Source organism: Ictalurus furcatus, chromosome 12, assembly GCF_023375685.1.
Source record: "Ictalurus furcatus strain D&B chromosome 12, Billie_1.0, whole genome shotgun sequence".
In the NCBI taxonomy this organism is placed as follows: Eukaryota; Metazoa; Chordata; class Actinopteri; order Siluriformes; family Ictaluridae; genus Ictalurus; species Ictalurus furcatus.
The window spans coordinates 16,083,555-16,101,232 of record NC_071266.1 but is presented as its reverse complement, the minus strand read 5'-3'; the positions used below and the strand labels follow the sequence as shown (position 1 = coordinate 16,101,232).

At 40.0% G+C, this 17,678-nt stretch overlaps 1 protein-coding gene across 6 annotated transcripts in view; it reads left to right on the top strand.

The window, feature by feature from the left end:
- The window catches only part of cnot3b (CCR4-NOT transcription complex, subunit 3b), a 45,941-nt gene that overhangs the window by 25,304 nt on the left and 2,959 nt on the right, over nt 1–17,678 (top strand). For 3 of the 6 annotated variants that reach the window (XM_053638989.1, XM_053638988.1, XM_053638991.1), the window contains exons 16-19: nt 1,849–2,047; nt 2,257–2,389; nt 2,484–2,609; nt 3,292–4,901. The exons of 1 other annotated variant lie outside the window; for it this stretch is intronic. In XM_053638989.1, coding sequence (XP_053494964.1) covers nt 1,849–2,047; nt 2,257–2,389; nt 2,484–2,609; nt 3,292–3,390 — 557 coding nt within the window. In that variant the 3' untranslated portion in view covers nt 3,391–4,901. Of the gene's footprint in view, nt 1–1,848; nt 2,048–2,256; nt 2,390–2,483; nt 2,610–3,291; nt 4,902–17,678 lie in introns of those variants that run through there. 2 more of the 6 variants (XM_053638990.1, XR_008387423.1) reach the window with 2 other exon arrangements.

Sequence of the window (17,678 nt, the reverse complement as noted above, 5' to 3'; positions counted from 1 at the left end):
CAGGTTTGTTTTAAGCGGTCAGTCGAGCACTTCACCATTACGTCAGAAGGAAATATGTCAACATAATCACATCACAGCTAAAAAGCCATTTCATGGAGACTTTAAGGAGGCCGATCTAGTTCATTTCAACGGGCAGTGCGAAGATTTGAATGGAAGTGAATTGCTTTCACAATTTTCATCTGCTCAAGGCATCCAACACGGTGTTTTGATTGCTCTTGGTGGTTAAATCTATAATTCAAAAATCCCACCGTAACTACAATTTAAATTGTTGCATAACTATTTCCGTTTCTATTACGTCTATTTGTTCCTGCAAACGGAACTTCTTTAACCTCTTTAGCCTAATATGTATTAGACCAGTGGATGAGAAGTTTGCTTAAAGCCAAGGTAAGCTGAGTACCTTCAAGCTGTAAGTTTACTCTCAATTAGAAAAGGATAAACTAATGCGGTAGTCAAACGAAAAATTTGAGACATTACAGCTTTCACAGGATCTTTGCTACAGTTCAGAATTTTTTGTGGCCCTGAGAGGCCACATGGCTTAGGCTGCTGTTTTGGGACAGAGTCTGAGTTAGAATATCCTTCTCAGAATATCCTTGAATAACACCCATAACTATAGTGACAACATCATCAAGAAGTTCTGTGTATAGAGGGATGCATAAAACAAGCGGTCCATAGATAGGATCATCTAAAGATTGATTTTATGTTGAATGTTTTTCTTGGATCTTATGTACAGTCCCCTCTGTTTTTGATATACATTTGGGTTTTAGATCAAAAGATGACAGACGATAGATCATAATGTCAACTTTCATTTCCTCATATTTACATCTAGACATGTTAAACAACTTGGAACAGGGCACATTTGGTGGCAGACCACCCAATCTTTAGGTGTGCAAAAGTATTAGAACAGACAGTCTTAATGTAAATAACACTTAATATTTGGTTGCATATCCCTTGCTTGCAATAACTGCAACAAGCCTGCAACTCACTGACATCGCCAAGCTGTTGCATTTCTTCTTTTGTAATATGGCAGCTTCTATCAGTTGTTGTTTGTTTCTTCAGGAGGTGAAATGCTGCTCAGTTGGGTTAAGGTCTGGTGATTGACTTGGCCAGTCTAAAACCTTCCACTTTTTCCCCTGATAAAGTTCCTCCCAATTAGATTGGATACATTTCTCTGTAAATTGGCAGACAGATTGTTTCTGTAGACTTCTGAATTCACTCTGCTGCTACCATCATCAGTGATGAGCCTATGAGTAATGAGCCTATGCCGGAAGCAGCCATGCAAGCCCAAGCCAATGCACTACCTCCACCATGCTTGAACGATCAGCTTGTATGTTTTGGATCATGAGCAGATCCTTTATTTCTGCTTGTGCAATGGCTCTGATGGATTTTCCATCTTTTCTCAGCTTCAAAATGGCTTGCTTTTCTCCCATAGACAGCTCTCTGGTCTTCATGTTGGTCACCTTTTTAAAAAAAAAACAAACAAACAAGTGCAGTACTCACTGGCGAAACCTAGGGCTCAAACCAAGAGTAGACATTCAGCACTGTTAATTATTTAAATATAATTAAAATCATTATTTTAATTAAAATAAATAATTAATAAATTTCTCAAGTGGTCGTTTTGACCACTTGAGAAATGGGTGGGTTCAAACATAAGGTGCCAAGCTGATTAACACATCTATATGTAAATATCAGGAAAGCTATAATTGTGATCCATCATCTCATATTCATTTTTTGATCTCAAACCCAAATGTCTTCAGTGTATAGCAAAAACAAAGGAATTGGCCTTGCTGTTCCATTACTTTTGAAGGGTATATTCCTGTAGTTGAGAATAACCTTTCTCTCCTCCTCTAGATATCTTCCCTAGTTCCACAGCCCCGTCAGGTCCCCCTACAGCCCCCCAGTCTTCTCTTTCAGAGGTTAACATTCCTCCATCACTGGGTGTCTGTCCTCTGGGTTCTGTCCCCATCTCCAAAGAGCAGCACTACCAGCACATTATGCAAGAGGCAGCCTGGACACACATGCCCCACCCGTCAGACTCCGAGAGGATCAGGTATACATTCATCTGGTCTTCACAGATACACATAGCAAACTGCTCCAGGCTTGTGCCTCCAACGATAATGCTGTTAGTCATATTTTTGGTATGATATTTAACTATATCTTGTAGTGCTTTTTCTAGTTCTTTGTGATGAACTCCCATAACCTTTTGATGTTGCTGCTGATGTGCTGTCTGCACCCTTGTTGTCTTCCTTCCACACACAGGCAGTACCTGATGAGGAATCCCTGTCCTACATTGCCTTTCCATCACCAGGTGCCACCACCACACACAGACTGTGTGGACTTCTACCAGAGGCTGTCTACAGAGACACTCTTCTTCATTTTCTACTACCTTGAGGTAGGCATTCATTATTCTGCTTCTTGTGCAGACACTGTATGAATTGTAGATATACTATACTGTATAACTAATACATATCCATTCTTATTGGTAGGGCACAAAGGCTCAGTATTTGGCAGCCAAAGCTTTGAAAAAGCAGTCGTGGAGGTTCCACACAAAGTACATGATGTGGTTCCAGAGGCATGAGGAGCCTAAGACCATCACTGATGAGTTTGAGCAGGTGAGACCCATTGGCTAGCCTGTGTATGTAAAATTGCACAAGGTTCATTGTTTGCACAAAATGTAGAGTGGATCTGAAAAGTAGACAAACCTCTTTTGGTCATCAACCCTGTTCCTGGAGATCTACCTCCCTGAAGACTTAAAGCTTCAACCACAGTGGTGCCCACCTGACCATCTAATTATTGCCTTAAGAAGTTCTTGATCAGCTAAAACAGGTGTTAGATTTTGGTTGGAGACAAAACCTGCAGGACGGTGGATTTCCAGGAAGAAGGTTTGTGACCTCTGATTTTTAAGAGAATAAGGGAAAATGAACCAAAAAAAAGAGAGGGAAAGAGAAACATCTTAACCTAAACAATAAAATCTGTTAACATTTATACATGTGTAATATTAATTACACCTTATTAAAATATTATAATAATGATATTAAATAATATTAAAATCCTTTCTAGGGTTTTAGTGAATGACTATACTCTACAAAGGTTACATGCTGGTCTTGCCAAACTAGGTCTGGTTGTCAAGTCTACTCTAGTTTGGACCTGCAAATGTTTTATGAACATTTTCATTCATCCTTTTTGTTTTCAAGTGACTGGAAATGGAATGACCCTATAGAAGAGAATCATTTTGACGCTAACATTTCTAGGCAGATACAATAATTTTTTCCCCTTCCTTCTTTTGTGCCTCAGGGGACATACATCTACTTTGACTACGAGAAGTGGGGCCAGAGGAAGAAAGAAGGATTCACGTTTGAGTACAGGTATCTTGAGGACCGGGACCTCCAGTGACGGACAATAAGAACTGCAGACTACTGTTGACATTCCTGGACTGAATCCGCACTCTCACGCACATGTGGTGTGGCGACTCAGATGCTGTAGCGAGCTGTTTTATGTCTCGTTGGTGCATATTGCCTTTGGAGTTTCTCACAGTACCTACAAAATCCACTTGCCCAGTACTTTTTCCACTTACCACCTTGTTTTAGTAAAATCTGGACAGAGCATTCTTGAGCCAAAGAGACACAAGCTTAAAATAATTTCATCCAGCACAGTAAGATGACGACAAACACAAGTCAGGTTGTGTGGTACGATTCATAGTGCACAAGCAAATGTTAAATATCTGTTCTAGCACAAGGAATACTGAGCTGTGGGAGACCAAATTCAATTGCATATTCTTGAAGTTGTCATCATTTTAAAGCTGGATGAAATGAACTGGCTTGCATTTGATGTCTGACCGAAACCATAATCAATAATTCCATTCGCTTCCTCCTTGTACCTTAAGCATTTTTTTTAAATACAGTGGGACATTTTAAAATTAGAGTTGTCCAAATTATTATACAACAATCCAATATTCAAGAGTAATTACAATCTGTATCCCACCCCACTCCATCCAGCCCCTAATTCTAACTAAAGATAACGACACTGCCCAGAGTGAGAGAGAATTGGAATGAAAAGCACCAGCACTAAACAAAAAATAGAGAGAGGGAGAAAAAAAAAAAAAAGTCTGCTCATTCAGAATTGGACCTGCACCCATTACTGAGGCTCAGGGAAAAAAAAAAAAAGGTAATAAAAGACTTGGTTTGCATGACCACAGTATTGTGTATGGATCGTACAAAACCTTAATTTCGACTGACTAAAAGAAAAAATATTTTGTGGATCATTAAAAGCCCTTGGTCAGTATGAGATGAACTTGTTTTTGGACTTTCACAAAAAAAAAAAAGGGCATGCTTTTCTGAAGCATCACTACGGTCACATAAGGGACTAAATAGCCCCCATTACTTTCACCTTATTCGCCAGCAATCTGCTTCATTTCACAAAGTTTCTTAATTATAATATTCTCCAATGTTTGGAGTGTCACCCCAGTCATTTATCCCTTCCCCCTCCCCACCATCCCCATGAGAACTTGCCTTGCCATCTTGGATATAACTAATCTGAAGAAAGTAAAAAGTAATCAGTGACTTATGTTTTGTTTAATTCCATTAAACACGGTGCATGATACCTATGTGACGAGTGGCCATGTGCCCCATCTAGTTTTTGTTACGTTTACCTTTTCTGAGCGTACTGTATGGAAGAGAATTAAAATGTGAATTATATATATATTTTTTCCTAACTGGAAAAAAAGTGATGTACAGAGCATTCTTTCATCTCGTGTCTTTTTTTTTTTTCTCTTTCCCCTCCATTTTCAAAGGAGCAGCATAAAAAAATGACAATTGCAAAGTGGAGAGGAGTTCAAGAACATTACACAAGACAATAAAATGAAGTAAAGGATTGTAAAGTATTAATAAAGATTACTTTTCAAATAATTTGTTTGTGCATTTTTTTTTAAAATAAAGTTTTGAACACTTTTTACTGGATGACAAGCACAAAACTAAAGATACATGCCTTAAGGAAAAACAAGCACATTGTAAGCACAATTTTTTTATAGCATTATTGAGGAAAATGAGCCAATATTACCTATCTGTGAGTGAATTCAGTATCTGGTGTGACGAACTTGTGCAGCAATAACTGCAACTAAACGTTTCCGGTGTCTGTTGATCAGTCCTGCACCTCGGCTTGGAGGAATTTTGGCCCATTCCTCAGTACAGAACAGCTTCAACTCTGGGATGTTGGTGGGTTTCTCACATGAACTGCTTGCTCCAGGTGTTTCCACAACATTTCTATTGGATTAAGGTCAGGACATTGACTTGACCATTCCAAAACATTAACTTTATTCTTCTTTAACTATTATTTGGTAGAACGACTTGTGTGCTTAGGGCCATTGTCCTGTAGCATGACCCACTTTCTCTTGAGATTCAGCTCATGGACAGATGGCCTGATATTTTCCTTCACAATTCTCTGGTATAATTCAGAATTCATTGTTCCATCAATGATGGCAAGTCGTCCTGGCCCAGAAGCAGCGAAACAGGCCCAAACCGTGATACTTCCACCAGCATGTTTCACAGATGGGATAAGGATCTTATGCTGGAATGCAGTGTTTTCCTTTCTCCAAACATAATGCTTCTCATTTAAACCAAAAATTCTATTTTGGTCTCATCTGTCCACAAAACATTTTCCCAATAACCTTCTGGCTTGTCCACGTGATCTTTAGCAAACTGAGGACAGATCATTCCCTGTTCTTTAAATAAAACAGGGGGCTTAGTCACACCTGAAAGCACCTGACTCTAATAATAAGTTAATAATTATCAGTTGGTTACAAGGTTTCACTGGTCACCCAATCATGGTATGGTGAAGCTGTGCATCCAATAAACAACGAGAGATTCTTTTCTATGCAAAACTATGCAGTGCTTCTACTGTCTTCTATTAGCATTTTCACGCAGGCTGTTCTGTCCACCGAAAACAATTCATGTTAAATGGATGAACAGCCCAATATTGCAGTGGGACATTTGATATTTTAATTAGCTAAAATACTGAATTTCACCAAGAGTGATGAATATGAAATTTTAAGGAAGGCCGGGCTTTCCATTTATCTTCAACAATCACCTGTGGATGTGTCTGCCATGCCACAGAGGGGTACTGCTTTAAAATAGCAGCTAATTAGCATCCAATATGGGTCGTGGTCAGCTTCCTGTGCCTTAATTCTCCTTCCAAACCACCATGTGTGTGTTGAAATGATGGCTGAAGTGTGTGTGTGTGTGTGTTTCCCCTTGCTCATTCCTGCTTCAAAATCTTGATCTTGGCTCAAAGCTGGTTTGTACCTACAGTTTTATTTCACTACCTTGTGTTAACCCTTAAGCCCTCACTGCTGCATGATGCTTAGTGCGGAGGAGCGCGGAAAAAAACTGTTGCGGTAACAACCCACGGCCTTGTACCAAATCGAGGCGAGGTGGGTGGAAACCTCTGCTCTACTCTGCTCTCTGCTCTATCTGGAACACTATAGACTGTTGTGGAAATCAGTCAATGCTTTCAAAATGCTCCCTTCCTAACTCACTGTTTCAAAAGTTAACACATCAACAGACACAGACTCAAATTATGGTTCTCAAGTCATTTCATAGACACTTAAAAATTCATTTTTATCTATGTAGCCGCTGTGCTGTGCACAGAGCAGTATTGTTTTGACGTTCTGAAATGAAGATTCTCCATCATTATTAAAAGAAAAATTTCCCAGGAAATCATAGAGGCTTTATAATGAAAATGACCTAATTTTGACTAGCAGCAGCATGGCATCCCAGCTTCTTAATAGATTCTGATAACATTTCTGATGACAAAGTTTCAGATATTTCTTGAATATAACAAGTAAATCGAGTACAATATTATTAGGTGGCTATTGTTGTTAGCAACATTTTCTTGATCTGGCAAAGATACATCCATCCATCCATTTTGTGTACCACTTATCCTACACAGGGTCACAGGGAGCCTGGAGCCTATCCCAGGGGAACTCGGGGCACAAGGTGGGGGATACCCTAGAAGGGGTGCCAACCCATCACAGGACACAATCATACACACATTAACACACTACAGACAATTTGGAAAGGCCAGTCAGCCTACAATGCATGTCTTTGGACTGGGAAAGGAAACTGGAATGCCTGGAGGAAACCAGGCAAACTACACACACATGGCAGAGGCACCAATATTAGTGGAGGGCACTGCATATGATGAAGTATTTGCAGAACATGCTTTATTAAAATTGTCATTAGTTTCAAGTTAACGTTATTTACAGGTGTATTTGTTTTTGAGGTATTGAGCTTTGGCTTAAACCCATTCACTTCCAGTGGCTGGTCAAAAAGACTAATAATGGTAAACCTGACAATAAATATAAAACTTTGATAATATTGGGCTGTGATTTCAATCATTAAGAATATTTGAAGATTGTGGACCCCCTGGCTCTGCCTGACAGACCACTGGGGGTCCGAAAACCCACTTTGAGAACGATGGTCATGGTTAATCTTAATCTGGGGTTGTAAATATTACAATGGTTGTATACACTCACTGTCCACTTTATTAGGACAGCCATGCAGTTATCTAATCGGCCAATCACGTGGCAGCAGCACAACACAGATACATGTCAAGAGCTTCAGTTAGAGCATCCAGAAAAGTGTCTCAGAACACACAACACATAGAACCTTGAGGTAGATGGGCTACAACAGCAGAAGACCACATCAGGTTCCACTCCTGCCAGCCAAGAACAAGAATCTGAGACTATCATGGACACAGACTCACCCAAACTGGACCGTTGAAGATTAGAAACAAACCAACTGATCTTTTCCCAGTCTTCATCTGTCCAGTTTGGGTGAGACTGTGCCCATGATAGCCTCAAATTCTTGTTCTTTGTTGGCAGGAATGGAACCTGATGTGGTCTTCTGCTGTTGTAGCTTATCCACCTCAAGGTTTGATGTGCTTTTCTCCTCACCACGGTTATACAGAGTGATTATTTGAGTTGCTATATCCTTCCTGGCAGCCATTCTTCTCTGACCTCTCTCATCAACAAGGTGTTTCCACCCACAGAACTGTCGCTCACTCAATGTTTTTTGTTTTTCGCACCATTCTGTGTAAACTCAAGAGACTGTTGTGTGTGAAATTCCCAGGAGATCAGCAGTTTCTGAAACACTCAAACCAGCCCATCTGGTACCAACAACCATGCCACGGTTTAAGTCACAGAGATCACACTTTTTTCTTCATACTTTTTCTAATATTCTTTGCACAAACCAGTTTTAATTCTTTAAGGACACTTTGCAGTGGAGTATGAGCTGAGTATTGTGCTCTCTGTAAATTCACTGCTCCTCAGTGAGACTGAGCTTTCTTCCTGAACACTGACGGTTCTGCATGCTCACCCTAATTACAGTGAGATGCACATTTTACTTTCTAATTACAGTGAGAGTGCATTTTTGGTGCGCCATTGGTGTTTACTTTCCTCTCTTTCAGTTAAGAACTACTGTATGTTTCATTGTGTCAGTGTTTTAAGCTGATCTATAAGCTCAACAGGCTGCATTAAACAGTGTGCTGTATACAGGTGACAGGTAACTTTTACCAAATGATCTTCATTGATAAATGCTGTCTGGTGTTTAATTTTTCACTTATTCAATACAACGTATCATGTTTACATGTGGTGCAGTATTGATATGATTGCTGTACATTCATAATAATAAGGGGTCATATGTCTGAAAAATTTGTCCTTCAATAGCTTCCTTCCTGTTTGTCATCCAGAGATGTGTGTTACTTACATGTTCATTTTTGGGCTAGCTACAATGTTTGCCATCAGTCTGTCCATGTGTCCATCCGAGATTCACAATATTTTTTTTAGAATGATATTCTCAAGCACCAGTGGTTGAATGTTTGTAGAATTTATATGGAATTATCATAAGTAACCAGCAGATTAATCTATTAGATTTTGGAATGGATCCAAACAGGGTCAAGGTCACAGCAAGGTCAAATATTTTTTCTTTAATAACCTCTTTCCTGTTTGAAGTATTTTAAGGGTATTTCTTGCATAGAAATTAGTAACAAGAAGGACTAAACTGGTGATTGACACAGTTGGTGTTGAGTTCTACATGCTTTGCCCATTCGTCTTTTCTTCTGGAATTCCACTGTAGTAACCAGATTAGCGAGTCTATTCCAGGTTGTAACACTACAAAACGTGAAAACAATCAAGGCCGGTGAGTACTTATGCAAGGCACTGTATTGACGCATTTTACGTTGACGACTTAATTCATCATACCTGATTATGCCTTAAAAAGGTGCTTTAGTAGATTTTCTGTGTGGCCCTTGCAGGTTATTAAAATTACCTGCATGTAATTCATACCTAATCTGCGATTGCCAGATTTTTCTTTTGAGATGGGATCTCTCGCAATCATCTACAGCACTGCCATTAAGGACAAGTACCTCCCTCTAAGCCCAACCACAAATTGGGAGATTGGGAGGACTGAAGAAAAGCAGACTGTGTTTTGTTCCCCCTTTGCTCTCCATGACAGTGCAATGTAATACACATTCAAGAAAGAAGTTAAAACACAAAAAAAAGAAAGAAAGATGAATAATGATATGTAAATAAGAAGATGGCAGGTATTTAACAAACCTTTAAGTCCAATATATTGCTTCTGGACCGTTTTTGGCTTTGCAGGCAAACGCGAGTGTTTTAGATCTGATGCGGGCAGCTGCAGGAAACCAGTAGAGGGAATGCAGCAACGGCTGAATGTCACACAGCTGCATCCTGGATCGGCTGCAGGAGTCGGATAGCACACAGTGGAAGACCAAGGTGTAAGCTGCGGTATTCCAATCTCGAGAGATCAGTTTGTGGAAGGAGAAACATATGGCTGTGATGGTCAATTAAATATTAAATAATTAAATGAACACTTAATTAAATAAACAATGATCAACCCAGGGGGAATGGTGGCTTAGTGGTTAGCACCTTTTCATCCACAGAGTTTGCATGTTCTCGCCATGCTTCGGGGGTTTCCTCCGGGTACTCCGGTTTCCTCCCCAGTCCAAAGACGTGCGCTGTAGACTGATTGGCATTTCCAAATTGTCGGTTATGTGTGTGATTGTACCCTGTCATGGGTCGGTGAGCCTGGTCGGCTCCAGGCTCCCCGCGACCCTGTGTAGGATAAGCGATATGGAAAATGGATGAATTGATGATCAACCCAACATTCTGGGTAAAACTGGTTTAAACTCTGTGCTGTGTTCTTGTAGTCGCCCAGCTGTGACCAAACATTGTGTCTATTGTGTGTACAGTTTATCTGTAGCCTATGTTTGCGTTCTCAAACACAATCTCCCTCACTTCCTCACTACCAGTCTCTTCCATCAGGTGCGTTGTTACATTTCCAGATGAAAATGAGTAGTTTAATTTGGCGCGGTAGCTTCTGCGCGCATGCGCCAAGGGGAAATAAATAAATAAATAAATAACAAGAGCATCCACCCCAGAGAAGAAATCCTTTAGGGAATAAACCGTGCTAACGATTGGTACATAATTTCCCGCGATTAACAAATGAAAACGCGCCCAATTGCCCTTTGGTCCAATCAGAGGATGTAATCCGGGTCTTCAATCATTTTCGTCCTCGAGTTTCCCTGGAGCGGAAATGATCATCTCGGTTGGTAAAGCGAAGGAGCGCACTGAGTTAATTGAGGCTCGTAGAAAAATACTCACTGCGATTTGATTAACACTTAAGACACATCACAACGGTCGCGTTTCATCTCGCCTGGAATAGCGCTTTTATGTTCTGTGGAGTTCAAGTTTTATTTAGAAAAGCATTCATTTGTCCCTGGATGGATGCTGGGGCCAAAATGCACGCGCACTGCTGCTCCAAAAACAAAGCACATCTCAGTCGGGTATTGAATTGATCTATCTATCTGTCTATCTATCTATCTATCTATCTATCTATCTATCATTGCACGACCGAGGTCCGCCCCCCCTCCCCTTCTCTTTTTTTGCGCACATTAGCGCGCGCTGGATGTTGTGCCGACGATGCTGCGCCCTGCGAATGAAAAAATTCAAGTCGGATGTTTTTACGGCTCCATATCGCCAACAGGACGCTGGAACGGAGGTGGAAACCCGAGAATAAGCCGTGATCTGGGACCGTGAGCAAAACACTTGTGTTTTTTTTCTTCCTGCGTCCACGGTGGCTTTGCTTCTTTGCTTTGGCTCTGGAGGCACTGCGTTATTTTGCCACGGAGCTCGCGCGTTATTTACAAGCAACACGTCGAATTGCAAAACGACGCTGCAGCCGAGTCCTTGGGGTTTTTGTTTTTTTGTTTGTTTGTTTCTAACAAAGGAAGCTATACGATCTTGAAACTTGCAGCAGATCTAAGGAAACTAAAGAGGAATAATAAGCTCTATACAGGTAACACTTCATTCTGCGCGTGCATTATTATTATTATTATTGTTATTAATAATAATAATAATAATTATTATTATTATTATTATTATTATTATTATTATGATTATTTTTAAAAATTTCAATCACTTTAAATTGTGCATCAGTTTTTTGTATGGGTTTTGTCTATGTATTAGTATTAGACTTAATGAATGCTAATGTCCTTAATGCTGTCATGATATTGTGAGGAAATAAAGTCCCTCAGTACTACATGTAAGAAATTAGTCGCAGTCATACCCTCGTGTCACCAGAACTTGTTGCTGGATGGATGTTATACATGCTCAAGGCTGGACATTTGGAATGGCTCAGTGTGCTCCTGCTCCAAGGCCTGCTCAGTCTACTTGATTCCATCACCCCTCTTTGTCTCCTCATTTCCTGTCTTCCTTCAACATGTTCCTTCTGTTCTGCACCCGCATGGAGAAAAGCCTGATTCCACCTGAATGCCTATTTTCTTCTCAATCAGAGAGAGAGAGAGAGAGAGAGGTTTTCTAATTGAGGGAGTAAAGGGAAACAAATGAGACATTGTGTGTTGAAAGTGACAGTGACATTGTGCTTAGCATACAAGATCAGATGTAAGCAAAGCAATTTGACTATTTACACCATAGGAATGGGGGACTGAAACAAACAAATTTTGTTATAGAACAGGGGTTTTTTTTCTCTCATTCCTCTGTCTTTCTCGTTCTCTCTTTCTCTCTCTCACTAGCTCTCTCCTGTTTGCTTTTCTATGGTGCTACCCTGAGAGAGCAGCTTCTACCCACATACTGATTTTTTAAAAAAAATAAATAAATAAAAAGGCAAAACGCATGAGAGCATGAGATGACACACTGGGAAAAAATCTAAAGTGGATGTGCGAGAGAGAGAGAGAGAAGCAAAGGATGTGTGCATGCATTTGCACAGATGTAGGCACTTGATAGGGGGTCTGCCTCTATTGCTTAGCTTCATCTCGCGAGCACCACGGTGCAGAAATGGGTGGCACAGTCAGTCATTGACATAGTTCAGGACACACTCTGGGGCTGTATTTATTTTAAACACTCTACCTTCTTACCCTTTTTCTACCTTCTGTCTCAAGGGTCCTTATCCACAAAGACCCCTTCTCTCTTCCCATCTCTTCCCCCACCTTGCGGCATTGGATTCCTCTCTGACTCGCCAACCCCCTACTCACTGCACATCTGTGCGCTTTCTCTCTCCCCCCCCTCCCCCCTCCTCCCCCGTCCTCCCCCATCCCCATCCACAATTAATCTTTTCCCTAACGCTTCCCTTTGAATGAACTGTGGCTTTGTCATGTCACTAGATTACGTTCAAAGAGCAGATCATGTTTTCTGCTTTGTCCCCTCTCGAGCCTCTCTCGAAGTGTTATTCTTAGCAAACTGGTGTGTTGCATCAGTCAAGCCTACATGCTTGTTGTGTAAGGATGTAGTGAAGCTTATGTTATGGCAGTAACTGTTACTCATCAAGATGGCTTTAGCATATGACTCAACGTGCGAGACGAGGTCACACTAAGCTGTGCTTTAAAATATATGTATGCACATGCATATTCAGGACTGAATTCACATGTTTAATGTTGTGAATGAATGCGGGGATGTTGCACGTTCGTGTGACAGTTCGAAATAAAGAAGCATTCACAAAACCATCCATACTGTTTCGAACTTACGCCAGTGGTTTAGGAAGTTACAGTGTTAACCATGGATACAGTAAAATCGTAGATGCAGCTTGTTGCTAGCTACTGCAATACATCACTGTGTCCGCCATATTGGAAAGAGTTGGATTCAACTGTAAGTCAGTGCAGATGGAACATGAGTAAACCGACTGTCATTTGGTTTAGAAATGATAGAAATAAGACATTTCTGTGTAGCTGATTTACACTGTATAGTTACGTTTACACGAACACTGTATCAGTAGAAATAAAATATTGTAACTATAGTAAGTGCTAATGAAATAAAAATAATGCTTTTGGCTAGTAACCTTGGCTAGGGCCTTGGTTATTATTTAGGATCTGTTTTGGAACAATGGTTTTAATACTGCTTTGTTGCAATATACTGTATTCTGTATTATTCAATTAAAAATATTATGACATATTTGAAAAAATATGTAGCTATTATTTTGGAGTTACACAGATTAGGAGTGTCAGCTTTTGAGTTAAGGTTGGAATTTCATGTCTAAATCCATAATTGAGACTACCCTGACTTCCGCATGGGACACGAGCTGAGCCTTGTTCCACTGAACACTCGGGCAAAGGGGTAATGTGACTCTTTTCGTGATTGACTTTTAGTCCGGGTGTTTTGTCTGGCTCATCGCCCGCTGTTAGGACTGTACACCCAGCAGCCGACCGTTCAAATAAAGGAGTGTACTGATATCTCTAATGTGACTCGTATTCACTTTGTGAACACACATCATGTCAAAGCTAACCCAAATTAAAGGGTAAGTCACTCTGCTTAAAGCAGATAAATATTCCACAGCAATGTGGCAATGCATCTTTTTATGGTCAGAACCACTTTTGTACATCATTAAGACATTCATCTTTTATTAATTATTCTAGATCTAGAATGGGGCAGATTCCAGCACATTTATTTGAATGTAAAAAAAAAAAAATCTTGTTAAGATACAGATAAAAGATATAGATGCTGCCTGTTTTCTCTAATGGGGACTACATTAGTGCAGTCAGTACATCTTCATGGGATGTGTTTGGTGGTGGTTGACAATGAAAGTCTACGTAATCATGTACTTTCAGATACGATGCTGAGCTTGCCTCTGCACTTTCAGTGAATCATAGCCTGGAAACATGTCACGCTGTGATCTGACATGAACTGTTTTAGCGTTCCGAGTCTGTGCTGCAGCACCTAACCTAACTTCATGCCATGCAAGCACTGCACCAGTAATGTGCCTCTGATGCAGCTGGTGTGTATTGAAATCCCTGTTAAAATGGAAGCTTCATGCACCTTTCATGCACAGGCCTTTGATGTCTAGAATACACTTACTATCTATGTCACAATTAGAAGATGATGACTTTGACAAGGAAAATGAGTATACGAGAATACTCCGCTAGATTTCACAGAAACCTTCATTGTGGTCCGGAATATAAAGAAGTAGAAGAGGTGGTAAATCAAGGTCCAAGAGAGGCTGATTTTCTAGATGGGGAGACATAGATCCCATCGAATTGTATTGTGTACTTCTGAAAATCCTTCTGGTATCTTTCTAGAAATAAACAAAAATAAATAATACAAATAAAAACAAAACATTTTATTTTATTTTAATTAATGCTTTCTGTGGTATTCCTCATCCAGCTCACACGATGACATTTTGTGCTCTGTGTGTGGGTGCTGTGTATCGGCTTGATGAATATTTCTATACGATGCTATATCACGTTCAAGAGAAAGAGCACATGTTGTCTGCTTTAGGAATTTTAATGAATGACCAACGTGGGCAGAAAACTAAAATGTTCGTCCTGTCGTCCGCGAATTCGAATCGAGACGATGCCACATCCTCTCTCTCCCCTGTCAATCACAGCGACATTAGCCAATCACAAGTGTCTGTACAGCGCATACAAATGGAAGTGGGTGGATAGCGCTTTCCTCTGAGTGTGTTACACCGCCCTTTGACATTGCCTGAGCAGCAGTTTGCAAATATCGTAGAACGCATGTGATAACCTTCACTCTCCCTGGTTGGTAGGGGAGGCCGAACTGGAGGGCGGGAATTGGCCATGACTAAATTAGAGAGAAAATCAGGGAAAATCCAAACACAAAAGATATCAATATACTAAAGGACTCTGAGCTAAAGACAATTCGCTTGATTTCACAAGTCAGATGATCTACAGCTGACTGCATAAACCTTCTCTCTCACTCTATTCATTATAAAGTCGAATAATAAGAAAGAAATAAAAACTAAACAGTGTTTTGTACTAAGATCAAACCATTTCAGCTCATGCACAGGGTTTCATTTTTTGTGCAATAGCTGTGTTGTGTAACAGGGAAATTGTTAAGCCAACTTGCTCTTTTATTTCAGCTTCCAAATGCTACTCCTCCTACAGTGTTTGAGATAAAACCACTACATGTTCCAAAACCCTTCATCTCATGCCCACTCACACAGTTTACTTGCATCCATTGCTTTCCCAGAGATCTGCTTTTTTGTCTCTTTAGCCTCTATTTTTGTTTCTATCTTTGCAGTAATGTGCAGAGATACTCCCAAATCAGCTTTTTACTAGTTTACCCCTGCTTCGGACACTTCCTTTTCATGGTCCACTTTATTAGGAACACCTGGACACCTGCATATTCATGCAGTTATTTAATCAGCCAATCATGTGTCAGCAGCTCAGTGCAGAAAATCATGCAAATACAGGTCCAAAGCTTCAGTTAATGTTCACATCAAACATCAGAATGGGGAAGGGACAAAAAGTGTTCTTTGACTGTGGCATGGTTGCTCATGGGTTGTTTTGAGTATTTCAGAAGCTGCTGATTTCCAGTTATTTTCATGCAAAATACTCTGTAGAGTTTACACATAATGGTGCGAAAACCAAAAAATATCAAGTTAGCAGCAGTTTGTTGATGAGGAAGTCAGAGGAGAATGGCCAGACTGATTTGAGCTGACAGGAAGGTTACATTAACTCAAATAACCACTTTTCACATCTGTGGTGAGCAGAAAAGCATCTCAGAACGCACAACACATTGAACCTTGAGGTGGAAACTGGACAGTTGAAGATTTGCCTGTTTATTTGCCCAGTTTTACTGTACACTCAGATTCCTGTTCTTTGCTGAAGGTAGTAGAACCTGAGGTGGTCTTCTGCTGTTGTAGCTGATACACCTCGAGGTTCAATGTGTTGTGCATTCAGAGACGTTCTGAGATCTTTTCTGCTCACCATGGTTTCTTGTTCAACTCAGAAGCCAACTGATTTCCACGGGTAACCTTTTGATAAACCTTATTTTTTACTCAGATTTGCACTTTCTTACATGCTAATAATATTTCTGGTTTCTATCATACATCACAAACTCCACTTCAGAGAACACTTTGCTTTGTTTTCTAATTTATATACAAAGCCATCCTTGTTGAACACTCTGCACTCAGTGAACTTTCTCCTTCGTATATTCTTTTCCCTTTTTCCTCTTTTTTTTTTCTCCTCAGGCTGGTTTTCTGGCAAATGTAATTGGTATTGTATTTGTGCTCCATTTTGAAGTGAAAAAAAAAAACGAGATGGAAAATAGCGAGTATTGAATTTATTTTTGTTTTTAGTGTTCAGTTAAAACTGAAGTTCATCTCTTATCTATAACTGTGTTTTGCACTGATGCTGCTCTTCTTTCTTCACTCCATCGTGTCCAAACACACAAGACACCCTTAATCTTAGATTATAGATTGATTAACTTCAGTTTAGAGCCAAGAAATAAGATGTACACGACAAATTAGATATATACATCCAGTGGTCCATAATGCATGACTTGACATAACATGGAAGAATTTCATTCTCATATCACACAGTTGTTTAACGGTAATTTAATTTCTAGTTATCCCATATTCATAGCCTTTGTCAAGTTAGAACACAGTGTAAATTAGCCAATATGCTATACTACATTTCATAATAACACTGACTGTATTGTTGTATATTTTTATACACTATATGGGCCAGATGTACGTACATCAGGATTTCTAATCTATATTTTTATACACTAAGGACCAGATGTAGTAGGCTGTTTGCACCTCAGGCACCATTTCAGGTGCAATTAGGCCACATGTTCTGCATGTACAAGCATGTACTAAATGCTTAATTTAAGTACTGTGCCTGCTGAAACATGCAAACTGCACTTTTCTCCCTCATACATATATGTTTAAGGGAAGATCACACAAAAAATGGGCTGATTAGATATTCTATTCAATGTAATAAAGTTTGGTTCATCAGATAACAGTAGCGTGATGTTGAGTGTGATTTTGCTTCTCCCCCCAAAGCCAGGTGTAAATCAGCACCTTGCTTGCTTGCTCAGTGTGTTGCCAGATGCGTGGTTTATTTGTAGAACCTGTTTTTGTTTTTGTATGCCTACCAAAACAGTTGTACACAGCTTAGTACATTCATTTTCATTTATTCATCTCCAGTGACCTCTTTATCCTGGTCAGGGTCAGGTTCACAGTGGCTTTGGAGCCTATTTTGGGAACACTGGGCACAAGACTGTAATTAGATCATCAATGGGATTCCAGCTTGCACCTGCTTAAGTCAAATTTCTAGGTGGCCCATTCATATTATGCAAATTACCTTCATTAAGTTCATGTAGTACTACCTAGACCACCATCATTAAAAACAAG